Source organism: Staurois parvus, unplaced genomic scaffold (assembly GCF_062004578.1).
Source record: "Staurois parvus isolate SC_StPar_1 unplaced genomic scaffold, SC_StPar_1.0 ptg000253l, whole genome shotgun sequence".
NCBI classification, from domain to species: domain Eukaryota; kingdom Metazoa; phylum Chordata; class Amphibia; order Anura; family Ranidae; genus Staurois; species Staurois parvus.
Window position 1 is genome coordinate 793,796 of NW_028318049.1, and position 26,617 is coordinate 820,412.

Below are 26,617 nucleotides of genomic sequence, written 5' to 3' on the forward strand. Positions count from 1 at the left end.
CCTATTTACATACGATCAGCTGTGATTGGACACAGCTGATCACATGCCCGAGCCGACATTTTCGGCTCTTTCCATTGATTGGTGATCCGCTGTGTCCGAGGGCCACAGCGCACCACTGATTGCCGCGCTGCACACCCCCGGAGCCATGCATGCGCGGTTAGAGTGGGAGGACATCATATGACGTCCTCCCAGAACAAGAGAACCGCCTTGCGCCCATCATTTCCTTATATGGCGGGCGGGAGGTGGTTAAAGTCAGGATCCACCCTAGAGTTTGGATTGGCACCTGGCTCAGCCTCTAAGCAATCCGATCCTTCTCCCTGCACAGCTCCAGTGAGTGCGGGGCAGAGCAGACAGCGGCGAATGACAGTCACTGCCCTCTGCTCAGAGTGGCTGTGAGAACGCAGCAATCAACGGTCGTGTGATCGCTGAGTTCTCACTCTAGAGCCGGCGGGGGACAGATGCCGCATCAGTCTGTTGCTGCATCCACTTAGGCAAGTGCAACTGGGCAAAAAAAACCCACTCACTTCTCTTTTAATATTCAAAGCAAACTGCCCCATCCATCCATGTCTTCATGCTTTATTTTGCTGTTATATCACCTAGAAAAACATCCACTGGCATTTCTGTCCATGGCCATCTTGAGTAAGTGCAGATGATTCATGTAAGAATTACTTCCTGGAATCCAGTTGCCCTTAGCTTAGGCATACAGACAAGAGGGTGTGCTTAGTTAAGAAAACCCCTCCTCCCCTCCTGAAGGCTTCTGGGATGTATGACATCATATGCCTAGGCATAGAAACTAGGAAGTGACTAAAGAAATAAATAAAAAACGAAGTCTAACACAAGTAAATATGATATACTTTTCTATTTCCTAATGCTAGCAGTATAAGGATTCAAAATAGTCAATGCTGACAGATAGTGGAGTTCCGCTTTAAGCTCCACTTTTACCATGAATGATGTCCCGTGGCGATATGCAACACGTTTTTGCACATATGTGCCCCAAACGTGTGCGTTTTTGTGTGGAGGTGGATCATAAGGTGGGGCGGTGGTAATGTTCCTTAACACTTTTGTTTTCACATAACTTTATTGCTGTCACATAGGGGGCCAACAGCATACTGTAATGACAGGTTCTCTTTAATGAGGCATCAGGGATCAAAGACGTGTGATGTCTCACCGGCTTTCCACAGAAGCGAATGGACTGCAAACGGCTAGTGAGAACCTGCTTCCCGGTTCTTACTAGCTAGTGGAGATCAGGGAACAGATGTTCTCTGGTCTCCCTCTATGTGAAAACACCCACGATGTAGGTGGACCCACAGGTAGATAGGATTTGATTAAGAAGTTCCCTTATGATCCTGAACTCCACTCACAGCACTTTTTGCCATGTGTTTTGCATATTTGTACATGCATTTTTGACGTGTTCTTCATTTTTTAGGGGGTATTTGTTGTTGGGCAGAGTAAAAAACACACTACATTCTTTTCTGCAATGTCTCCATTGAAGTCTATTGAACTAAAAATGTACTGTCTTGTGCTTAAAAAAGTCCCTGACCCTTTCCAAAACTGCAGCGGCTGAAAAAAAAAAGCATAGATGTGAACGTGTGCCATAGGAGATCATGTTAAATGGACTGGAGTGTGTTTCTGCAAAAAGCACCAAAAGACGCATAGGTGTAAACTGGACCAAATGATCGTTCAGCAGCAAGGATATAGCAGCATGTTTGACTTCCATCTCCATGCCTATGGCCAACTTAGATATCTGTTAACAGGGCACACTTTAGCCACAAGAACATAAACACAATATACAGCAAACTAAACACATACATTTTATTTACGGCTGGAATACATTTGTATCATGGCAAGAAGCAAGCCAAACAATGCACATCTATTTACACACATTATCCACAACTTGATAAACAAATATACAACATATGAGCTAAGTGCACACAATGATTATTTTCGAATCTCCAGCCACAGAATTGGCTTGGTTGTTGCCCAGGCCTATAGATGGTGTCCACATCACAACTGCCTGCATACATACCCGTGTTCCCTACCAGCCCTGTACACAAAGGCTTCACATCATATATGAGCAGTGTGTGCAGAGAATTTGTAAGCTTTTGTCAATGTTTGAGCAACTTTGTTGAAGCCTTTAACCAATTTTGCGTCGCCCTGTAGTAGAACTACTGCTACAGGGTGGCAGGGCTGCGCAAAATTGCATTTGCATTTCCATTGGCAGCTAGGGATGTCAATCACCGGGTCCCGGACGGAGGTTCCCCGCCGGCATCCGGCGATCGTCGGGGAAAGCTGACAGGGGAGAGATCTGTGTGTAAACAACACAGGTTTCTCTTTTGCCAGAAAGGACATGCTGCTGTGTATTTCTCTGCACAGCAGAGAAATACACAGCAGCATGTCTCTGTAGTAAAACAAACACAGCACATCATGTAAAACAGCACACAGTTAACCCTTTGATCGCCCCAGATGTTAACCCCTTCCTGCCCAGTGTCCTAATACAGTGTGATTTATATTAGTACTGATCACTGTATCAGTGTAATTGTCATGTCAGTGGCAGTTAGTCACCTCCCACCCTCTCAGTCTCACCACAGTCTCGCTATAGGTCGCTGATCGACGCGCCATTGCTAGTATAAAAAAAATAAAATTCCAGTATTTATACCGCCATTAGCAGATGCTATAATTTTCATGTAAACCAATTAATTTACATGTATTGGGAATTTTTTTTTTTTTAGCAAAAAACATGTAGCAGAATACATTTTGGCCTACATTTATAACGAAATATGAAGAATATATTTAAAAAATATAGATTTTAAAAAATATTTTATTTTTGCCGCTGGAAGTCACAGGGAGTTCTAATCAGCCCTGTGAATGGACCCTTAATGGAAGTGCCTTCCTATATAGCGGCAACATTCTATGGCTGAGGGGCTCAACTGCAAACAGCCCTTAACTCTTCTATGGAAGTTGAATGCAAACATTTTCCTATAGTCCTTATTTAAACTTGATTTACACGTTCTGCGTTCAGATGGCTCTTCAAAGATCATCTGACAGGTGGTGAGGTGTTGTATCATCTCCTCCTCAGCGCCTGTTTTACCCCCCCCCCCCCCCAAATGCCAGATTACCATGCCACAACCACTTGCGTTGTGCATGGTTAATGGACGGTTCGAGCGCAGCAACATTCACTTGAATTCACAGAGCAGAATAACTCCTGTTGCAGCTGCTAAGCAAAGCATTGTGTCTGCGGCACATGAACAACCCCACCGCTGTCAACCAAATAAGGAGCATATGGGTTTTACTGCCCCCAACCAAAGTATAAAGCTGGCCATACATAGATTGAAATTCAGCTGGTTCACTAGGGTCCGCATATGGGCAGGACATCTACTGATTGACTATACAATCACCCGGTCAGATTTTCTCCGCTCGATCAGTGCCACAGGCTACAGCCAGCAGTGCTGAACAGTGTTTTCTGACGGCAGGGAGGTCTCAGTGGGAGCATTCCCCCTCCACATTGAGTGTGTGGATGGGGGGAACAGTTTTTTCATTTAAAGTTCTGTTTGAATAAAAAAACAAAAAGAAAAACAAACAAAAAAAAGACTTGTCTATTATTAATATTATAAAGTTTACTGGAAAGTAATTTTTGCTTTTGGCTATTATTGCTATCAGACACATAGAGAGGCATGAACTTCATACGTTAATGAACTACGAGAAACAGGTTTTATAATAGGTACAAAAATCCAATTTTCTTTCTCATTCATTCAGCGACTGTTGGGAAGTCCAATGGCAGTCCTACTAAGGGGTGGGCAACAGCAAACAAACACTAACAGGCCCACATAACAAAACAACAAAATTGGGGGATGTCTGAAGGCCTTGCACTCCAAGCTGGCAGCAGAAGAGGCCTGGACATCCACCTGGTCATCGGCTGAAAAAACTACGGGATGCTGGGAGTAGGAGGGGTTATTATAATGGGCTGGAACTGGGTTTTTTCGCTGGTGTCCAAATCCTCCTGTAGGCAGCAGTATAAGCCAACAATCTATGAACTCGTGCCCTTTAAAGTAGAATTACAGCCTAAACCTAACTAGTCATAAAAAATGCTACCTCCCCACTCCTAACACCTATACTAACAAAACAAAAAATTAAATATTTTTCTATTTTCAGCCTGCTCCGGTCCGGTCACGTAAACCAGCTATGCTGTGTCAAGTCAAGGCGGGGGCAGGGGAAGAGAAGGGAGCACCACAATGTCTAGGACATGGGAGTCTATGGGTGATGTCACCGTTCCTAGGCATTTCCAGTGGTTGTCGAGTGCTTTTTCCTTCCCCTGGAACCGCCGCTGGCTGACACATGGAAGAAAAATATAATTGAAATATATTTTTAATATACTCTTCCCAAATATATTGACATATATTTGAAATACTAAAATTTTGGCCATATTTAATTTGACAGACAGACAGACAGACAGACACACACACACTTTTTATTACAAAATATATGAAAAATATTTTTTAAACATATACTGTAGGTCTTTAAAAATACATTTAATCTACATTTTTGGAATGCATTTTTACAAATATATGTAAAAATATATGTTAAAATGACTTTTTTTAGATGTTAAAAAAATCAGTAGAATATATTTAAAATATATTTTTCTTTGAAATATTTTTCATATATTTTGTAATATATAAAAAACACATTTCAACATGCAGTGTATATATATATATTTATATGTATATATAATATATATATATTTATATATATACACACACACACACGCTGAATGTTGATAAATATGTATACTGCATGTTGAAATGCATTTTTTATATATTACAAAATATATGAAAAATATTTTTTAAAATCTATATTTTTTAAATATATTCTTCAGATTTCTTTTAACCTATAAAATAATTATTTTAACATATATTTTTACATATATTTGTAAATGCATTTCACAAATGTAGATTAAATGTATTTTTAAAGACATACAGTATATTTTTAAAAATATTTTTCATATATTTTGTAATAAGAATGCATTTCAACATAAAGTGTATATATATGGGAAGAATATTTTTAAAATATATTTTTCTTCCATGTGGGTTGTAGACTTGCACTGAGAGAAACATCCAGCCCAACCATTGTGCCGCACTATTAGGCAGGAAGAAGAGCCTGCCCATGTAATGATGTACTGCTCCCAGGTACACATATTATTACAATCTGTACACTGAGCAGTAAAAGCATTAATATACATTGATAAAAGGTATGCATATTCTGCTGATCAGCTTCATATACTTACAGCGGATTTAAGAAACTTTAAAAAGACTACAGTTTCCCTTTGCTGAGGACTGTGTGTCACTGAAAGTGGACCTTCCATGCAAATGCAATGTCTGCTCCCCTTCCAACCCCTGGCCACCCAAACAAATAAGATGTAAATAAAACTTCAACAATAAAGATTTCCCAAGAAATAAGATAAAACTCTACTCCCCTTGGTGCCGGTTTCCTGGGAGAGCAAGTGACATCAATGCCCCTCACTGCTGCCTCCCAGCCACTGGAGAGACCAGGAGAATGCACTCCTGCAACGGGCTGGGAAGAATTCTTGCATATCAAATGCAAAGCTACCCCAGGAGACCACTGTAAGGCACAGTAACACCTGTGCCTCCCAGAAGCTGGGATTGAGGTTAATATATTAAATCTTTTTGTTTTCTTTATGTTTAAGGTTTATATCTATTGCTAATTTTGTTTGGGCAGTGAGGGGATGGCAGGGAAGTGGACCTTCTGTTTTTTTAAGGCTGCCGACCTTGAATAATTCTTTATGGATCAGGTTCAGATGAGCCATATAGGCAGGTGGGTGCTCTCTAGAGCAGCCTTTCTCAACCAGGGAGCCCAGGCACCCTGGGGTGCCTTGGCAAAATGTCTAAATATTGCCCAAAACTTGTATGCAAGCCTGCCTTTTAGTTACACAAAGCCACAGGCTTTCATTGTGAACCATTATGACCTTCTAGCTGCTGGCATCCTGACAACCAATGACATCATCAGTTGAGAAGGAGGATGTCAGCTGCCTGCACAGCATCCTAGTTGGACCCTCCAAAAAGTGTATTTGCTTTGGAAGAATAAATCACCTCTAATGTCGGGTGCCCTACATGTATGGATGTTGCTGCCTTATATAAAACTGTTCACATTTTAGAATGGGGTGCCTCAAGACTGTCCATAATTTTAAAGGGTGCCGCAAGACTGTCCTTAATTTTAAAGGGTGCCTCAAGACTGTCCTTAATTTTAAAGGGTGCCTCAAGACTGTCCTTAATTTTAAAGGGTGACGTGAGTGTAAAAAGGTTGAGAAACACTGCTCTAGAGATCCCTTTGCTGGCAATTAGTCACCAGAGACAGGTGGCTTTCTTGATAAAGCTCTTAAATGAGAACAGAGAGTTCACAAATATAAAAGTCTGTTACTGCGTTTGTGTCTCTGGCAGGGCTTCATTCTGCAGCTCCTCTTCTCTCCCAGTCTCAGATTGCAATGCCACGGCCTTCAATGCCCCAGCCAAGATATCCTCCTGTGACACCTCGCCTTGCGGGTCCTCGCCCTGTTCTGCCTCTGCCTGCATTATCACCTCCTGCAGCGCCCCCTGGTTGGTTTCAAGTGAAGTCTTCCAGTGCCTCAGCGACACTGGGTGTGGCAGGGACAGAAACAGCCTGCAGAACTTGTACGCCTTTGGGGAAGTTTGGTACAAACTTAAGGCAAAGTCCTTCAGGAGGTTGCAGTACTGCATAGCACTGTATTTCCTGTGGTTTTTCAGCTGGGTCGTAAAGAGGGCCAGTGCCAGTCCACTGCAGTGCTCTGATATCACCCGCTCCGGGTCCTTCTCGGACAGGTTGTTCCGTCGTAATTCCACCAGCGTCTGTTTTAGGCCCTTTATCTTCACTCCCTGCCGCAGCACCTGCTTCTGTAAAGTCTTGATTTTCTTCCGTAGTTTAACAATTTTTGGGTTCACAATAGGGTTGGGGACGGGGGTGGGGGCAGAGGCAGAGGCAAGGGCTGGGGCTAAGACTGGGGCCGGGCTGGACGCTGGAATGTCGTTCTCCTTGTTGCTCATAGTTAGTGTTGTATATGCGTGGTCAAATGGGATATAATCTGCCGGATTGTCACTTGAGGACTGGCTGTTGCTGCTAGCGGCCTCATTTATAGACATGTTTTCATCAGAGCATTGGTTATGGTTGCTTGCGGCCTCTCTAGCGGCCCTGGCCTCCGCAGCACGCATCTCGCAGTGCGTGTCCTCCAGTTCGGCTAATATTAGAGCCACTTGCCTCTCATTTTGTGTAGTGATGTTGTCGTCAATCTCTGCCATTCTGTCATGCCTTGGTGGTTGCTTACCCTTTGTTTCCAGGATCTGCTTCTCTGCTTCTTCTGCCATGGCAGGTCCACAGGTTTCTATTTGCTCTTGGCTTTGTGTTTCTGCTGTGTATTCCCCTCCATGTGTTTGAACCTCCGCCCCTTTCTCCTGCGTGCTGTCCATTTCAGCTGCCCCTGATGCCATGTCTGGTTTTTCGGCTTCCTTCTCCTTGCTCTGAGGTTCTGTTGCTGGAGTGTGATCTTGTTTTGGTGGTTCCTGGGTCTCCTCGCTTGGTGCTGCCGCATCCTGCATTACCAAATCTTCCACCGGGTGGTCAATCATCTGGCTCTCGCTCTGATCCTCCTCCACCTGCATCTCACCTTCCGTTTCATTAGATACTGGGGCACCACTTGCAGAATTTTTTGTGCATTTCCTCTTCTTGGTCTTTTTCTTGCGTTGCGTAAACAGAGGCTTAGGCACTGCGTCCGTCCGCAGGTAAGGGCAGGCCGCCCCAGGGCGGATCATGTAATCATTCTCTGTGAAGTGGTCACTGCAGACTTTGCTGTGAACTGATGGTTTCCAGTCATCCCGCTGCACGGCCTCGATCCACCTGAGGAGGCGTTCCGGGTCTTTCATGGGGAACCTGCAGAGTGATGAGAACATTTTTAAGGAAACCCATGATGAAAGTAATACAAGGGGTCTAATTTTAAAGATTTGTAAGAAGAAGAAACAGAAGATATTTAGATTTTTATTAATTTTTTTTAAGAAGACTGGAGTTTAGCTTCAACCCATTGAATCCACGGCCCTGTTTCTCCCTAAATCGTCTGGATCATTTTTTTTTTTTTTTCGTTTTAGTGATGTCTCAGTTGTTGAAGAGTTTTTATACCTTGTAGAGTTAGTAGTCTACATATTCTACATTTATTTTTTTATCTGAACAGATACAGCTTTAAATTGGTAGTAAATCTGAATATATGAACTTTGATTTCCTTGTTTTTCATAGAGAATAAAATGTTAAAAAAAACAAAACAAAAAAAAGCAAACTGCAATTTTTCCCAACATACAAATTCCATAATTAAAAACAGAACTTCACCTAAAATGGGAAGTTCTGCTTATCCACCTCCCCCCATTATTTATTTTTTTCTGGGAATTTTTGACAGGTACCCACTCCCACTTTCGCTCTGCTTTCCTAGGCAAGCAAAGCAGAAGTTTGGCCGCTGCTGTAACCTCCTGGGACACTTCACAGGTCCCAGGAGGCTGCGGGACCAGGTTTGAATGCGCAGCGCATCTCTTACATGCACAGATGCCATCTGTAAAAAGTCACAGACAGCTTTCCACATCCAAGATGGCAGCCACCCAGAAAGACCAGTGAAGAAACCCGTATGATGACAGTGCTGAATCCCTGGGCTAGCAAGTGTCTATATAATAAAAGTCAACAGGTACAGTATTTCCAGCTGCTGACTTTTAATTTTGATAGAAATGACCAGAGTTCCTCATTCAGCACCCTCATATTTACAGTAAAACAATCAACAAAGTATGCTGATTAAAATGAAATCACATTAACTAGACTTTTATGTAACATAGTGGAATGGTAAATCTCCAAGTGAATGTAGGTGTTTTACTTCAGGAAATATTTACTCCTCATTCAGAGGAGAAAACATTTTGGATAAATTCTTAGCCAGGGGTGTGGAAATTTTTGAAAAAACTACTTGTCCAGGGACTAAATCGGTGTCCCAATCTACTTGACCCTCATGACAATCTACTTGTCCTGAAAAAAGTGATTTTAGGAATGTCCGGGGCTTTTAAAAACAAAAGGGGTTTTATGACGACTTAAACGTGTAATATTTTAACATTGCACTTTTTATCTCCTCCTTCCTGCCTCTCTCCAGCACCGCACCCGGGGACTAGCAGGGAGGGGAGAGGCTTTGCAGTGTAATGAGCACTGATTGGCTGCTCCTCAGCGAAGGGGAGTGTCCGGCTTATCCTTTATCCCTTTTGCTGACAAAGCCATTTTTGTGTTTTTTGAACACGTTTGGAAAATAATTTTAGGCCTGAAGATTACATAAAGCCCACAAATAGGATATATTTTTTGAAAGCAGAGACCATAGAGAATAAAAAAAATGGTAGTCCCAATTTTTTATGTCGCATGATATTACCGCAAACTTTTAGTAAAATATACAAGCAAGTTAATTTTAGGGCACAAAAAAAGCAATAAATTACCCTATTTTTTGTAAAATATAAAAGATGAGGTTGCAGAGAGTAAACAGATATCCAGCATGTCAAACCTTAAATTTGTGTGCGCTCATGAAATGGCAACGAACTTCAGTACCCTATATTTTCTCCTGGCGACACTTTTAAAGCTCCTTATTGGTCATCAGTTTAGTGTTATGCAGGAGGTCTGGTGCTACAATTATTGTTCTCATTCTGGCGTGCGCGGCGATATGTAACGTGTACCCTAATCGTTGTTTTCATACGTAGGCACCACGGCGTGTGCTTTTACGCTTGTACGTGCGTATATGTGGGGGTGGGGGGCTCAATGTTGGGGGTGGGGGATGTTTTGTGCTTGGGTGTAGCTTTCATTTTTTACAATTAAAAAAAAACCCTTTTCTTTTAAATTTTTTCGCACATTGCACTGCATTACATTTTTGCCTGGCCTCCATGGCCAGAAATCTCTCAACGGGGACCCGGAAGTTACATCATAACGTCACTTCTGGGTCAGGACAAGAAGGGGAGGGGAGCGGACGAGTCTGTTCTCTTCCCTCCCCTCTAGCCGATGGCGGTGAGCTATTGCCGAGCCCGCAGATGGACAAGCCGCCTGAATGCTTCCAACTGACATGTGAGCCCTGCTGCTTGCCTGCAGCAGGGCTAAAGTTTGAAATAAACTACCTGCCTGCTGACTGCAGAGATCTATTGCTGACTGCAGAGATCTATTGCTGTGAGCACAAGCTGGACAAAGTTGCAAAAGCTCTGCCAAAGTCTCCATAATGACAGGAAGTGCCAAGACATAATTTGTGATGTCATATCCCTTCCAGTATAAACAAACCACTGAGGGGGAAGAGCCCAAATCCGAAGCGGCTGTGTATGGCAACCAATCAGCTTTTATCTTTCATATTCAAAGCTTAACCGGACAAGCTGGTGATAGAAGCCGATTGGTTGCAATGCACAGCTGCTCCAGTTTTGTTACATTTTTAGATTGATCTGCTAAACATGAGCCTATTGATCAGTTCATAGATGGAAAGCCCAGGAATTTATAGTTTAAGCTCCTGATTTTAGTGCTGAAGGCAGGAGGTCCCCAATAGCTGGCAGTTACATCTTGCACACCCATGGGAGCCCAGAGACCTGCTGATTCCCACTACTGTTTTTAAAAGGCTCCAAGTGGTTAAATAATCTATACAATTATTGACTGCAGGAGCATTCTCTGGAAGAGATAGGACAAGCCGATTACCTGAAGAAATGCTTCCCACAGCCTTTGTGCATGCGATTCTTGCACCCGAACATGGCGCAGACAGTCATTTTGCCTCTGTGGATTATTCCGGTCCACTAAAAGGAAAAGAAGAGACATTTTATACATGACATATTTATTAAAATGAAACGTTAGGCTAAGCATTTAAAATTGGCAGACAGACAGGATTTTTAATGCAGGAGAGACATGGTTTGGCGGCCGTCAGCTTGTTTTTCTCAATGAACTACCACAACACTGTTGAGTGCTCTAGTAGTTCATTGATTCTTCCCGTCAGTGTAAAACTGTTTGCCCGTATAAGTTGCTTTGTAACAGTAGCTCAGAGTTCCCCGGGAGTAAAGTTCAAGGCTTTTCTATGTTATAAAGGCTGTCCTGTGGTAATATGGGTAGAGCCCAGCTTAGATCTTTTGTCAGCGGGTTTTCTATCAGGACAGGAGAAGGACAGTGGGGTAGGGTAATCATTTTCTACCCAGTCCTGAGATTTACACAGCTTTCTCACACAGCACAGTCCTGTCTGGCTGGCCAGGAGACACGATCGTTTTCTGCAACAGTTAAAGCTTTATTAAAACCAAAGATGCAATATATTGCAGCTTACCAATCATTAGATGCATGAGACAAAAGGACTGTGCTCTGGAATAAGAAAACTGCTGCAAAAGTGACTGCAGAGCTCAGTCTCAGTCCTGTGAAGACTGAGTCCTGTGAAGACTGAGAGTGAGCTCTGCAGTCACTTTTGCAGCAGTCGTTTCCTTATTCCAGGTCATAGTCCTGCGCAACATCCTTTTCTCCTATTCAGTCAGCTGACCATGTTGACCGCGCTTATGCATCAAGACGTTTTCCCAGAAACTGTATATGCCATCATTAGCCTATGATATTACACCTTGCGACACGGCAAATAAATTGGCAACTTCGGTCACAGAGGCACCAGCTAAGCGGCACCAACTCTGAAACTCTGTAAGCTCTGACATGACTCCATGTTACTAGCAGCGCACGCAGTGAATGAGAAAAGTAAGGCTTTCCACCTATTTGGTGTCTCATCACACAGCGGAAGAAAACGAGTGTTACATCACTTCTGCTTTCAAAGGGAAACATGTCATCCCTTTCACACCTGCAAATCATATAGTAAAGGGTATGGATAGCGCCACTAAAAAAACTAATTAACCAGAAATATAATAAATCTTAATGAAAAAGCAGCTAAAACCTCACCCTCAAACAAGGTAAAAAGTGACAGAAATAAAAAAAAAAGTAGCGCTCTAACCAAATGATCAATAATCCCAAAAGAATCAAATACTAATAAAAAAAAATACACAAAAAGTGAAAAAAGTGTATCAAAAACCAAAATATCATCTTATTTGCAAATATAAACTTTTTTCATCAAACCAATAAATAATCCAGTCATAATAAAAAAAATTATATAAATTTGAAAAAATCAATAAAAAACATCAAAAAAGTGTCCAATAATAGCGTCCTTGGGTATAAAAAAATATACGTGAAAAAATCTTTTTATAAATCAGTCAAATTCCAATGTGTGATATAATAAAGAAAAATAAGGTGTAAAACTTAAACTTCAGCGCTCCAAACTGTTAATACTTGAAACAAACGCAAAACACCGGGAAAAATCCACCACCAGATGAATTAAATCAACTCACCAGAGCAACATGCTGGTCAATAAACCAACACACATGCTTTCTCTCTGGGAGCAACGATCTGCGGACTGATAGCCGGCAATAGGGAGGCGATTCAATGAACATTAATATCTTCTGGACATAAAACTCATAATGGAAGAGAGAGGGAAACTAATAATGTAAAATTGTATAGCAACTTTATTCATAAACAGAGTCCATGTATTACACTCACATTCCGTAGTGTCAAAGCCGACACTAGCTTGAACATCGTATACAGCACAAATTCAAAAAAGTCCGCTTCGGTGTCAGCTGACGCCGACAGCTCACTGGGCATGGTGACGTCACTCCAAGGCTCCACCCTATGCGTTTCGTCACTTGACGTCCTCACGGAGCAGGCAATCATATAGTGTTTATTTTTTTTGTTGTTGCTAGGACGTTGCTAAGAGATTCCTAGCTGTTACTGCTCAGCCCCACCATCACAGGAGCGAGCTCCTTTTCTGAATTAAAACCCTTCACATGTTCTCTCTCCCCTGATGTAGTAGCTCTGAGCTCAGTGTGAGAGCTCACTCCTGTGATGGTGGGGGTGAGAAGTAATAGCTAGGAGTCTCTTAGCAATGTCCTAGCAACAAGGCAGGATAGGGTGATTCAATTGCTGTCAGTATTTCAGTCAGGCCTCATGAGGTATGTAAATGTCTTGACACCTATAACAAGGATAGTATTCATCTTTAGGCAGAGCCGCACAGTTTGTTTTTATCTGCAGAGGATTTTGGTTACCCTAGGTCACTGATGGCGAATTGCTGGCACGCAGAGCCATCTCAGTGGGCACGCCAGGAAGAAGAGGAAGAACGTGCTCTCCTGCGCACCCACGGGGACGCGCACCGGGCATTCCCCGTGATCGCTGTGTCCTACGGACACAGCTGATCACGTGACGTGGTAAAAGGCCAATCACAGCGGCCTTTTACCACGTGATCAGCCGTGTCCAATGACACGCTGATCACTGGGAAATGCAAATGCTGGTTCTCGGCTGCACTTTCCTCACGCTGTCAGATCGTGAGGAAAGTACTGCCAAAAACCGGCAGTTGTCAGAGCGGGGATCGGCACCGATCATCAGGGTCACTGATCATCAGTGCCCTGATGATCAGTGCCCAGCAGTGCCACACACAAGTTCCGCCCACCTGTGCCCAGCAATTCACCCACCTGTGCCCAGCAGTGCGCCCAACTGTGCCCAGAAGTGCCACCTACCTGTGCCCAGTAGTGCCACCCACCTGTGCCCACCAGTGCTACCCACCTGTGCCCACCAGTGCCACCCACCTGTGCCCATCAGTGCAGCCCAGCAGTGCCACCAGTCAGTGCCCAGCGGTTGTGCCAGTCAGTGCCCAGCAGTGCCGCCAGTCAGTGCCCAGCAGTGATGTCAGTCAGTGCCACCTATCAGTGCCGTCTATCAGTACCCATTATCAGTGTCGCCTATCAGTGCCACCAATCAGTGCCGCCTATCTGTGACACCTCATTAGTGCTGCCCATCAGTGCCACCCATCAATGATGCCCAGCAGTGCCGCCGGTCAGTGCCTCCAGTTGGTGCGATCAGTCAGTGCTGCTTTTCAGTGCCCCTCATTTCCTGCATATCAGTGCATCATCAGTGCCTCCTCATCAATGCTCACCAGTGCCGCCTCATCAGTGCTACCTATCTGTGCCACCTCATCAATGCCCATAGGTGCTGCCTATCAGTGCAGCCTCACCAATGCACATCAAAGAAGAAATATTACCTGTTTGCAAAATTTTAGAATAGAAGCAAAGGAAACCTTTTATGTTTTTAATTTTTTGCTCTTTTTTCATTTATAGTGCAAAAAATAAAACACTCAGTGGTGATTAAATACCACCAAAAAAAGCTCTATTTGTGTGAAAAAATGATAAAAATTGCATATGGTTACAGTGTTGCATGACCGCACAATTGTCATTGTTAAGTGCAACAGCACTGAGAGCTGAAAATTGTCCTGGGCAGGAAGGGGGTAGAAGTGCCCGGTAGGCAAGTGATTAATTCCAGTGTTGGCACTTTGAAATAAAAAAGTTGGTTTTGTGTTGCAGTTTGGGCACTCGGGCTCACAAAGGTTCGCCATCACTGCCCTAGGTTCTCACTTATGCAGATTTCAGGGCGTTTTCCAGTTTGCAGAAACGCACTACAGTCTGTTTACCATGATTCCCTATGGACGTAGTTCACCTCTGTGCATTTTGAGCCGGTGCGGTTTTTGGAAACTGTCAGACTTTTTTTCCCGCAACAGATTACATTTTGCATATAACAGATGTCAATGGACCAGCACCTAAAACATTTGTTTCTGTTTTTGTTTTTTTTTAGCTAATTCATGTAGTGTGACTTTGATGCGACTTTACATTCTCTGGCACTCAAGTCGCATCAAAGTAGTGCCGGAACATTTAGGTCTCCAAAGTCACATTGTTTTTGGCTAATAGGAAAGAATAACAGTTCTGTCATGCAGTGCGACTCTGATTCTACTTGGGTGCCAGAGAGCGTTTGGTCGCATCAAAGTTGCATTAGATGAACAGAACTGTCATGTTTTCCAATCAGCTAAAAAATGCCACAAAATGCATAAAAAATGCACGTTCAAAGATGCAAAATGCAGCCAAACAACGCATCCACCGCAACCGGCATAGATGTGAACTATGCCTTCAAGGGCTCATTATACACCGGGTTTGCTCTCTAAAGAATCTGTGTTTGGATCGCTCTTCAGAGTGCCTTTGATGCACCTCTTCACCACCTGTTTTAACCCCTAAATGCTGGACTGCCGTGCCACACCCATGTGTGTTGTATGTGTGTTGTGTGCGGTTGCAGGGCAGCCCCTTTCACTTGAATGGGTCACATCTGGCAAGTGGCAGTGCCTGCCAAGATCCTATACCTGTGATGGTATGCGTACACCCCCAGCTACTGCCTTCCCAGCTACAGGGGGGTAAAAGCATGGCTCAGCTGCAGGGTTTTTACCCCCTCTCTATATGTAAACAAGCCCTATGACAGTATTGGAGAGAGTCACCCAACCGGCTCTGGGGGATGGGAGGAAGGGGAACATTGTTTCAGTTTCTATGTAACGCTCCGCTCTCAGGTTTGGATGGACTGGGGAATGTTTTCTGCAGTAGAGTCCAGCTGGGGAGATTTTCTTTCACTTTCTGTCCTGGAGACACAACAGGAAGTGAGAGGAATTCCCTACCCGGTGAGCAGAATGGGAAGGATTCCCCTCTGCTCCTGTTCAGGTGACAACTGTATCATTTCAGCCTTCCCACCACTTCCTGTCTCAGTGAGAGTGGTCACCGGGGCACACAGAGAAGGGGAATCTCCCTAGAGGGGACACAGACAGCAATACGAGTCTGACAGGGTTCCAGTCACCCCTAGATACACCCAAAGCTGGTAAATGAATGCTTTGGGTGGAGTTGCCCATCCAGCATCCCCTGTGCTGGGCTCCCCCCAGGCCTATGTGTTTGGTTTGTGGCCAGCGGGGCTCCTCTCAGCTCTGTGTATTCTACACACACGGGCACAGGGTGGCCCCAGCTCTGAGCAGTGACCCCAAGTCACTATAGACTGAACGACCCACTCTACCAGATCACGTGTCCTCCACAAAATGTCCGCCGCCCGGAGCCGCCAGCCTCACCGCGTTCGCCCTAGTGTCCGCGGCCCGCTCCTCTCGCGAGATCTTCCGCGCCTCTTCCCAGCTCGGGCAATCTCCCGCGAGATCTCGTCTCTCACACGTCACGGGCCGGAAGTGCACTCGGAGGGGCTGGCTGTAAGTTCTCGCGAGAGCTTCCGGGATCTCCCTCTTTCTCTCGCAGCCGCCGCCATGGTAGGTAGCTGGGAGCGGAGCGTGGAGTGAAGGAGCGGGAAGATGGGCGCAGAGGGCTGGATGGAGGACGGGAGAGGGTCAGGGGTGTACAGGAGGAACTCACAGAGGGACGGGGCTGGGTGTGGGGAGGATTGGGCGGCCAGGACACCGGCCATGTGCCCAGTCAGCGGCCGTACACACATGTCCCTCCCCGGGCCTGTGTGTGAGGAGCTGAGAGGTAACCCCTAGCAACCAGACTGGCCTCTGTTTGGTTACTGGGGAAGCCTGGTTGCATCATCTGTGTGACTGGGCTCTGAGGAAGCTGTATGATGAATAGAACACCGGAGCCATAGAACACTCAGACCCGGCGTGCTGTGTGTGGGGGATGGGGATCAACATGGATGGAGGGGGGGAGATCTGCCATAGAGATGACATGTTTAGTGCTGGATGGATGCTGGCCCCTTCAATGCTTTTATTACTTTGTGTCCCCAATGGGGAGATTCATCCTCTGTGTCCTGGGGACCATTGTGATGGTGGATCCATAAATGTAGAGTTATTTCCTGCCCAGGAAAAGAGGGGAAATGTCACATTGCAGACAGGGAAGGGAGGATTTCCATCACTGGGACACAGATTTCTGCTCACTTCCTGTTGTGTTTTCAGGACAGGAAATAAAGGGAGCTCTCCTTAGTGGCAGGCTTTAACCCTTTTACTACCAGAGCTGGTTTTACACGTTTAACAAATCCTTTTGAACCCTCCTAATCATTATATACTTTATGAAAGCAGAGACCTTAGATCGCAGGTGTCAAACACAAGGCCCGCAGGCTGAATCCAGGCCATTTCATGTGGCCCTTGCACCTCTCCTGCAGTCACGGTACCCCCCTCATCTCTGCCTCAGCAGAGAGGACAGAACTCCTCTGCCAGATCCTGCACCTCTCCTGCAGTCACGGTACCCCCCTCATCTCTGCCTCCACCTTGTCTCAGCAGAGAGGACAGAACTCGTCTGTCAGATCCTGCACCTCTCATTGCAGCTGCAACACCCCCTCATCTCCACCTTCTCTGGTTTCAGCAGACTCTAACTCCACTCCTCCTCTGGTCCTCCTCCAGACCCTGCACTTTCTGATTCCCAGCTCTGCCCCCCAAGGTGGGGTGCACGGTGATGTTAGGAAGGGTGGGGATCTGATGTATAGGGGGTGGGGTGCTCTAGTCTTACACATAAAACCGGCCCTTTGAGGGCAACCATAATGCTGGTACAGCCCATGATGAAATGGAGTTTGGCACCCCTGCCTTAGAGAATAAAATGGTGAAAGTTCCTTTTTTTTTTGTATCACATGACATTAGCACAACAGTTTAGAAAATGCTAAATCTCTGTAAAAATACATTAAAGGTCAATTTTAAGGATCACCAACACAATATATTTAGTGATTTGTATGAAATCGAAGAGGTTATGCTGAGTAAATATGTCCCCACCTAGTCGAGCCTTAAAGTTGTGTACGCCTGTGAAACCACCACATCATTTAGTACCCTACAGGGGTGTGGAAATTTCTTTTTAAAAAACTACTTGTCTGAAGGACTAAATTAGGGTCTGGATCTACTTGTCCCTCATGACAATCTACTTAAAACAAAAAACTAAAGTTAATTTTAAGGCACAAAAGCACAAATTACCCATATTTTTTAAAATATAAAAGATGAGGTTGCACCGGGTAAATGCCCAACATGTCAAACCTTAAATCTGCGTGCGCCAGTGAAATGGCGACACGTCCGCACCCTATATTTAATAAAGGTGACACTTTATAAGCCCCCTTATAGGTCATCAGTTTGGTGTTACAGAGGCGGTTTGCTGATGGAATTATTGCTTTCAGTCAGGTGTGAAAGGCCATATGTAACATGTATTGCAGTCATCATTTTCATGCATAGATGCCCTGATGTGTGCATATACATTTCTACGTGCGTATATGTGGTGGTGGGAGGGGTTCAAAAAGTTTGGGGGTGGGGAGTTTGTTGATGGCCGGGGACTCTGACAGTAGGGTCCCTGAAGTGACGTCATACAGATTGCTTCTGGGTCAGGAACTAGATAGAGTCCTCTCTTCTCCCTCCCCTCTACTTGGCTGTGCCCACTATGCCTGTCCTGTATATGGGCAAGCGGAGCCCAGGATATTTAGCGGGAGGGGGCACTTTAACAGCTTGTGGAAGTAATCAAGCGGCAGCGGGGATAAATGTAGGGGGGGACAAACTGCCTGCTGGCACCTGGAACTGCATTTCCCAGCCGTCAGGCAATCCAAATTGCGCATCCTTAGCCCTATATTTTCCATAGGTGACGCTTTCCATAGGTGACCCTACAGATTGTCAATTTAGATTTACCTGCACATAACGGCCATAGAATTCTTGATATTCAGTGTGTGCGGCCATATGCAGCATGTGTAGTCGTGCATAGGCACCCCCAGATCCGTACGTTTAAGTGTGTGGGGGTGATATTGTAACTGCTGCTTGGGTGTAACGTTAATTATTTTACACTAACATTTTTTCATTTACTAAACTTTTTTTCCATGTAGGGGGCATGAAGTCCTCTGGTTTTTTTTTTTTGTTTGTTTGTTTTTTTGTCACGTTTCCTTTAATGTAACATCAGGTTTAACAGATCCCTGATGACTCGCCTTTCCTCCAGTGAAACTAATGCAGTATAGATTGCAGTCCATTTGTTTCTTTCCCAACTATACTGGCTGAGGAAAGTGACAATAGGACCCAAAAGTGATGTTTTACATGTTTCTTCTAGGACAGTAATAGAAAAGGGAGACATTCGCTGATCTCCCTCCCTCTACCTGTGGTACCTGCCATATTGGTCACAGGCTCCGCCTGCTCTTTGGCATAGGGGGACCTGTAGTCACTTTGGTGTGTGGCAGCTGGTGGATCGCTGCTATCTGACAGTCGACTTGTTGGATTTGCACACTCCCGGCAACAATCACTACTATTCAATTGACACCTCCTCCAGCTCTGACTGAAAGGCTTTACCTCGTTACAGGCACAGAGCTGGAGGAAGAGTCTGCAGCCACCTGGCATTGCACTGATTGTGGGCACAGTGCTCTAGGCTGATTTGTTCGAAAATGCACTTATTTCTTTCTGAAAAATATGTGCATTAACGATTTTTGTTGTAAAAGGTGGACTTGACCTTTAAAAGCACTTAATGCAATAATTTTGATTAGGAACTAATGGCCGCCTTTATCTGGGCAGAGAAACTGGTCACATCTCAACTGCAGGTGAACACAGCTTCATGAAACGCCCAGAGCGAGCGAGTGAAGGCTCCAGTGATCTGCACAGGTGAACTCTTAGGCTACGTTCACACTAGCGTTGTGTGCAGGCGGCAGAGAGGCGTTTGGGAAGCGTTTTTACTGCTTCCCAAATGCCTCTGCCAATTCTGAACATTACAGCACATGGTGCTGTTCTAACGGGAGCGTTTGCGTCACGGCAAAACGGACGCCTCTGGTCGAGTCAGGAGGTGTTGAAGCCTCCTATTCTTGTCTATGGTGCCGCTCTGCAAACGCCCGGCCAGCGGTGTGGTTGCGGGGCGTTTGCGGAGCGGTAACACCACTCAAACTGCATTATAGGCATTTGTGGGGCGTTAACGCTCGGCAAAGTCCTAGCAACCGCTGCTAAAACCGCGCATGTGGCGTTTGCGGAGCGCAAACGCCGGACCAACGCTTGCCAAATGCTATAGGGGCATTTGGCAAGCGTTGGTAAAACAGCCAAGCGGTGTGGTTGCGGGGCGTTTGCGGAGCGGTAACACCACTCAAACTGCATTATAGGCATTTGTGGGGCGTTAACGCTCGGCAAAGTCCTAGCAACCGCTGCTAAAACCGCGCATGTGGCGTTTGCGGAGCGCAAACGCCGGACCAACGCTTGCCAAATGCTATAGGGGCATTTGGCAAGCGTTGGTAAAACAGCCAAGTGTGAACGAGCTCTTAAGGGCTAAGTTCACCTTTCTGAACACGTTCTATCCGCATGTTCAGCGTGCACCCTATATTTCTCCATTCCCCTCCCCCCAGCCTGTGATAGCAGGGGTGGATCCTTTCCCTGTACCTGCTGTCACTATTTTAAAACAGTGTGGTAATGCTGGGCTCTGCCCACACAGCTGCATTATTCATTTGTAGTTTCTTGTAAATGAATGGACTACAACTACCGTCAGCCATTGTGGCTGATAGCGTAACTGCCGGCACGTATCGGAGGAATGTGCAGACAGCTATCCTGGGAGTCTGAAGGAGCTTGGCATTGGTAAACTTGCTTATTAATGTTAGTAGTGAGATCAAAGGTCTATTATCACAGTTCAGGGCCCATTCACACCACATTGGACTGTTGCCCAGTGCAGTGACCAGCAGGAATCCATTGTTTCCAGTATGCACAATTCACATTAACATGCTGGAGAAAAATGCAGCAAAGTGTCGTCACAGCTCGTGTTAGAGAAAACAAAGTATTTTGGTCTGCTATGGTAAGAAAAATTACAATGCAGTGCCAAAAAAAGTGCATTAAAGGTTTGTGGTGTTGAAACTTTTATCATGCTGCCCTTTTTTGGGGGGGGGGGGGGCCTAAATATTCCCCAACTATTTTTGAAAGCAGAGACTCTGGAGAGTAATATGGTAGTAGTTTAATTTTTGTTTTTGTAACAAAATGTGTTTAATTAAAAAAACTCAGTTTTCTTTGCATAAACACCGAATATGATACCTGGTACTCAATAGTTTGGTAAAATATAAAGTGGTTACTGAATTTATAGATGCCAAATATGTCAAGCATTAACCTGTGAAATGTTGACAAACTGAAGTACCAAACATTACTAGGAGGTGCTATAAAAGTCCTTACTGGTCATTGGGTTATACGTTGCAGTGAATGGTGACAGGCTGATTATGCCCCCTTTTCACAACATTTAGGCATGATCCAACTTTACAGCCACCCAATAACTTTTATGACAAAGCTGGTGGTAGGGAGAAAAATGTAGAAAGTAAAGCCAGGAGTCTGTTTTCACCCCGGCTATAATACATTATTAGCAATGAAAGGAGTAATCTGCAGCTAACTTTCCAGAATTGGAGTGTAAACAGTTTATAGTGATGATCTTTACAGTTGGGACACAATAGAAGTCTAACAAGTTCACACTGCTCCACTTTACAGAAAAGTAAAAGTTTAGGGTTTTCCCCTCCATGCATGTGTGTCCTGTAATGTGATATTTATTGGCTATATGTTGTCTGGATCTCCGCAAATGTTGTGGACATCAGGTTGGTCTGATGGGTGTTCCATCAAGGCCTTATCCTGCATCTTATTGGGATTACCTGAGACTAGAGTCACACCTCTGCACTCCTAGTGGCCTTGGTGTGCTAGAGTTCTCGGAGAGTGATTGCTGATCTTTATTCACTGGTTGGTTCTGCATGTAGCTCAACCAGTCACCGGTACAGCAACATCTGATACAGGAGACTTTACAGATTTATTCATGAAGCGGAGGATCAGAATTGTGCTGATCATTGTGATTTTTGTTTTTGAACAGCCTACCAAGTTAAGAAAGACGAGGAAGCTCCGTGGACATGTCAGTCACGGCCATGGTCGTGTTGGTAAGTAGAATTTCACATTTAAGAGTCAATGCACCTAAGTTGCATGGAGATCCTTCCCTTCCTGCTAATTTTTTGATAGCCTGTTTCTCCAATAGAATGTCCTATCTCTAAGATATTAGAGATGCTGGATGCCAGGGGGAAGCTTGGCTCATCAGTTTGCCCATAACTGAAATCACTTTGGTATGGATTGTTTCACCTTTAGAGTATAATTGGTGTTTACTGTATGGCCGGAGGAAAGGATAAGGTTTCCCACCACAGCTAGTAATGTAGTTATCTTTCTAGTGCAGGCTGGAAAAAGCCTGTAATGGACAGCTATTTTTTTTTTGTTTGTTTTTTTTGTTACTGAGGTCTGCTATATGGTCCAGAACCACCAAAGTATGACATATCCCAGGACTCTACCCCCCTTCATGACCAGGCCATTTTTTGCTTTACGGCACTGCATTACTTTAACAATTGCGCGGTCATGCAACACTGTACATTTCATTTATCGAGACTAGAGTCACACCTCTGCACTACTAGTGGCCTTGGTGTGCTAGAGTTCTCGAAGAGCAATTGCTGATCTTTATTCACTGGTTGGTTCTGCATGTAGCTCAGCCAGTCACCGGTACAGCAACATCAACCACTGCTCTGCTCTTCTGCAGTGATCTGTATGGGGAGAAGTGATGTGTGTGAAAAGGAAGTTCTGCTTGTAATTGCTACAGATGTTGCCCTAACATCACTAGTGTTACAATTTGTATCAGCAGCATATTGCAACATATTTCAGTTATCAGAGGGGAAGTTTTTACATCACTACATAGCTAGGTCAAGTTGGAGATTTGTTTGGTACCAAACTTATCTTACTGACTTTCTTCCTTCTAGGCAAACACAGAAAGCATCCTGGTGGTCGCGGTAATGCCGGTGGTTTGCATCATCACAGAATCAATTTTGATAAATAGTGAGTTACATTTTTATTCTTTCATGATGTCCTTATATACTTGTGAACAGGGGCGGACTGACAACTCATGGGGCCCCCGGGCAATAGGGGATCATGGGGCCCGTGTCCTTGCCCAAACTTGAAAAAGGTTCCAAGGGCATCTCATGGGGCCCCCTACTGTCCGTGAGCCCTCAGGCAGTGCCCGAGTTTCCAAATGGTTAGTCCGCCCCTGCTTATGAATTTCTAATAAAACGTTAAAAAAAGCAGATATGCTGACAGGAAGAATCAATGAACTACCCCGGTGCTCCACAGCTGGTGAACGTGCGGTGGCTGTAGCATTGGGAACATGTTACCTAAAACCGGGTAGAGCATGTAACATTTTCCCAAAGGTGAAGTTATCCTTTTAAACATGTCAAGCACAGTAGGGTAGCAAGTGCCTCAATTACCGCCTGAAAGTCTTTCCTCTGCCCAAGTCTGCCTTGTGGGCATTCCTATTGGGTAGCTCAAGCAGAGCTTTGTCTCTCCCGTCCACCTGCTGTGACCCAGCATATGATGACATATGTTGTCACCAGCACTGGTGCCGTCTAGCAGACTACACAGGGTAATGGCACATGCTTTATCATTGGAGGTTGTTTTTTTTTTTTTTTTCCTTAACCCCCCCCCCCCCCCGCAAGTCTGGTTGACATGTCTCTTCCCTTCACAAGTAGTGACAGAACTTTTCTCTCGAGTAAGTGCCTGATGCTGGGGACAAATGTGGCCAATCAAAACTTGGCATTCTGACTCCTGAGCAGTGTGGTTGAATGGGGTTATGTACCCTGAGTTATTTATAATCCGAATTGTTCTTATTTGGCAGTTTCTGTGAATTTGATAAGGAATAAGAGTTGCCTACAATCATGTTAATAACAATATCGGGCAAATGCATCTTTCAGCTTTTTCGGTGGAATCTCAGTAACTGTAATGGTTAACTTGTTTTCCAGCCACCCTGGTTACTTCGGTAAGGTCGGCATGAGGCATTACCACTTGAAGAAGAATCAACATTATTGTCCCACAATTAACTTGGACAAACTGTGGACCTTGGTCAGTGAACAGACCAGGCTGAACCATGCTAAGAACCCAGATGGACCAGCACCAGTCATTGACGCAGTGCACGCCGTAAGTGCTTGTTTTCTTGTCTACATGGTGGGGAGATGGCTACAGAGCTCTAATATTTATATGCTTCTGTGTAAGGACAAATGTTTTCTGCATCAAACCCCCACTTGTCATTTTAATGGCAAATTTAACTGCACAAAAACTCCTAAAGCCGGTACACGCAGTGATAAAATCGCACAAAAAATACAGCTTTTGAGAGCTGATCACGACAGTTCATGCAAAATTATCCCAATGGACAAGCACGAAAAGTTTTCTTGTACAATAACAAACAAATTGATTTTTGTGTAATCCGTACATTAGTCATCCATAAAAAAAATCGAGTGACCAAGACTGCGCATGCTCAGAAATGAGAGCATACATTACAATACATTATATCACATCTGAAATTGTATTACAAGGATTTTCGTGACTTTATTAACCTCTTAATGTTTGGTATTAGACTAGAATGCAGAAAAAGACGAACATTTGTCGATATTCTCAACATGTGTACAGAGCTTTATTGTCATTAGCTTCAACTGCACATAAGATGTACATAAATAAGTCATTTTATAGTTAGTGTACAGAGTAGTTTCCAGTGAGAACAATGCATAGTAACCTACAATCACTGGGTGACCTTACTCTACTAAATGGATGTACTCTCTGGTCTTGTGAGTTAAAGCTGTATTGCAGGCTATTTTTGCATCATTACACTAATCTAGTTTGGATAAATGTAAATATGCATGTTCCATACCTGGCCAATCCCTGTGGAAACTGAAAATCCCTGTAGTAGACAATAGAGTGGCTGTCCTGCTTCTTGAGTAGGGTTGCTCATTCGGCGTGGGCACCATTCAAAGAACACTTTACATTCTCAATAAATGCAAAGCATTCTTTGGTAGAGGTGATGAGGTCATGATCTCCATTTTTCTCTAGTTTCCTTCCAGGACTGCATATAAAACAGGCTCCTCCCACCAGGACAGGAAATGTATCGCCAGGTCAAATGTTAAAGCGGTGATATATTGGTTTACCAATTCTTAGATGTGGCTGCAGTCATTTTCTTTTCAGGTTTTTTTTTTTCACTTTTTTTTTTTTCTCACCTGCTGATCTGTCCAGTAACACCTCCTGTGTTAGAGTGCACCCACAAGGGGCACAGCAGCATTCTCATTCTGGGGAGAGGAGAGTATTGGACTAGCAAAATTCAATACACTAACAAATTGAAGCTAAACTCTAGATCAGTGTTTCTCAACCTTTTTTCAGTCAAGGCACCCTTTAAAATTGTGGACAGTCCCAAGGCACCCCATTATAAAATGTGAAAAACTATTCTAATCGTTTTCTATAACTCAGCAATATCCACACATGTAGGACACCCAAAATTAGAGGTGATTTATTCTTCCAAAGCAAATACATTTTTGCACACTGGTACCGACTAGTATTCCAGTGTTTCTCCTCTCCCTCAGTATTCATCACTGTGCTAATGTACCCCAGCACTGATGGAGAAGGGCAGGGGAGGGTCAAACTAGGATGCTGTGTAGGCAGCTGACATCCTCCTTTTCAACTGATCATGTCATTGGTTGTCAGGATGCCGGCAGCTAGAAGGTCATAATGGTGCACAATGAAAACCTGTGGCTTTGTGTAACTAAACGGCAGGCTTTGTCCCACCCACTGGATTGTATACATGTTTTGGGCAATCTCTACAATATTTGCCAAGGCACCTCTGAAGAAACCTCAAGCCACTCCAGGGTACCTGGACACCCTGGTTGAGAAAGGCTGCTCTAGATAACCCTTTATAAGCAGTTACAGCTACAGTCTTTCTTTTGGGGTAAACATTTTAAATCGTTAAAAGCTGATCATTGTAAGCAGCCCTGTCCATGGTAAATTTTGTTTCAACCCTCTGCCATATCTGCAAGACAGCTTGTTCTTTTGAAAAGTAAACTGCTAGCCAGATTGCTGGCGAAACTATAGGAAAGAGAAAAAATGAATGCAGCCGCTGCATCTAAAAATTTTTGGGTTTGATTTTGGGTTTAATACAACTTTTTAAATAGTGTTGCCTCTGACTTCTATCCAAAGGAGATGCCTTTCCTGGAACCTGTGGGGGGAGGGGAGCGTCTGTTCCTCACTGGATATCATTTCAATCACATCTCTTCACCTACCTCACTCTTTGTGGAGCTGCTAGTTTTGTTTTCCCTGCTGCCTTACCCTCCAGGACTCCTCAGGACAAGGAAGAGGTGGCCATGGTTGTCCATACAGAAGCCTTGCTGAAATGCACCTTGGCCGCTCCGGGTCCTGCTGGACACTGGAACTTGGGCGTGACTGATGTCACAGCTTACATACTAGGTTTTTTTTTGTTTTTTGTCCAGGGCTGTTCTGCAGATTATAAAATATGCATTCACGTTTATTTGGCTTTGACAAATATTATTTTTTTCTTTGCTAGCAGGACCCAGGTGACTCTTTACCCTTTTGCTCTTTTGGCAGGGTTATTTCAAGGTGCTCGGCAAAGGGAAGCTCCCCAAGCAGCCAGTCATTGTAAAAGCCAAGTTCTTCAGCCGACGTGCCGAGGAGAAGATTAAAGGTGTCGGTGGTGCTTGTGTGCTGGTAGCATAACAGCTGTTTGAACCAATTAAACTTCCATTGTGTACATTTGTGTTCTGTTATCGCTTCCTGTTTCAGAGTAACTGTTGCACATCAAAATACAAAAGTTTTCACAACTGCTTCTGGGCACAGTATACTTTTCAGAAAAGGGAGGACTGTATAAATCTAGTGTTTTAAGAAGGTTTGACAATGCAGATTACAAGA

General features: G+C 44.3%; 2 protein-coding genes and 2 non-coding genes across 4 annotated transcripts; 3 read left to right on the forward strand and 1 right to left on the reverse strand.

Annotated features, from left to right (window-relative positions):
• Positions 1 to 4,791: 4,791 nt before the first annotated feature.
• LOC149459599 (uncharacterized) lies at positions 4,792 to 16,105 on the reverse strand. Its single transcript, XM_089680911.1, has 3 exons — positions 15,985 to 16,105; positions 10,750 to 10,844; positions 4,792 to 7,950 (listed from the first exon to the last, which is right to left on the reverse strand). Exons 2-3 carry the CDS (start codon positions 10,815 to 10,817, stop codon positions 6,426 to 6,428), a joined length of 1,593 nt encoding a protein of 530 aa, XP_089537037.1. The 5' UTR covers positions 10,818 to 10,844; positions 15,985 to 16,105; the 3' UTR covers positions 4,792 to 6,425.
• On the forward strand, positions 16,007 to 26,459 carry RPL27A (ribosomal protein L27a). The gene is made up of 5 exons (XM_089680918.1): positions 16,007 to 16,225; positions 21,723 to 21,786; positions 22,645 to 22,720; positions 23,677 to 23,851; positions 26,297 to 26,459. Exons 1-5 carry the CDS (start codon positions 16,007 to 16,009, stop codon positions 26,423 to 26,425), a joined length of 663 nt encoding a protein of 220 aa, XP_089537044.1. The 3' UTR covers positions 26,426 to 26,459.
• LOC149459601 (small nucleolar RNA SNORA3/SNORA45 family) lies at positions 21,510 to 21,641 on the forward strand. The gene has a single exon (XR_016313256.1). It is a non-coding gene; the product is annotated as a small nucleolar RNA SNORA3/SNORA45 family (small nucleolar RNA).
• On the forward strand, positions 22,273 to 22,404 carry LOC149459602 (small nucleolar RNA SNORA3/SNORA45 family). Its single transcript, XR_016313255.1, has one exon. It is a non-coding gene; the product is annotated as a small nucleolar RNA SNORA3/SNORA45 family (small nucleolar RNA).
• Positions 26,460 to 26,617: the final 158 nt, after the last annotated feature.

Bases quoted from the DNA above. Each gene is read 5' to 3' on its own strand.
- LOC149459599 (XM_089680911.1), bottom strand. From the start codon at position 10,817: ATGACTGTCTGCGCCATGTTCGGGTGCAAGAATCGCATGCACAAAGGC. The intron at 7,951-10,749 runs GTAATCGGCTTG...ATCACTCTGCAG, and splicing joins TGTGGGAAGCATTTCTTCAG to GTTCCCCATGAAAGACCCGG.
- RPL27A (XM_089680918.1), top strand. From the start codon at position 16,007: ATGTCCGCCGCCCGGAGCCGCCAGCCTCACCGCGTTCGCCCTAGTGTC. The intron at 16,226-21,722 runs GTAGGTAGCTGG...GTTTTTGAACAG, and splicing joins CTCTCGCAGCCGCCGCCATG to CCTACCAAGTTAAGAAAGAC. The intron at 22,721-23,676 runs GTGAGTTACATT...CTTGTTTTCCAG, and splicing joins AGAATCAATTTTGATAAATA to CCACCCTGGTTACTTCGGTA.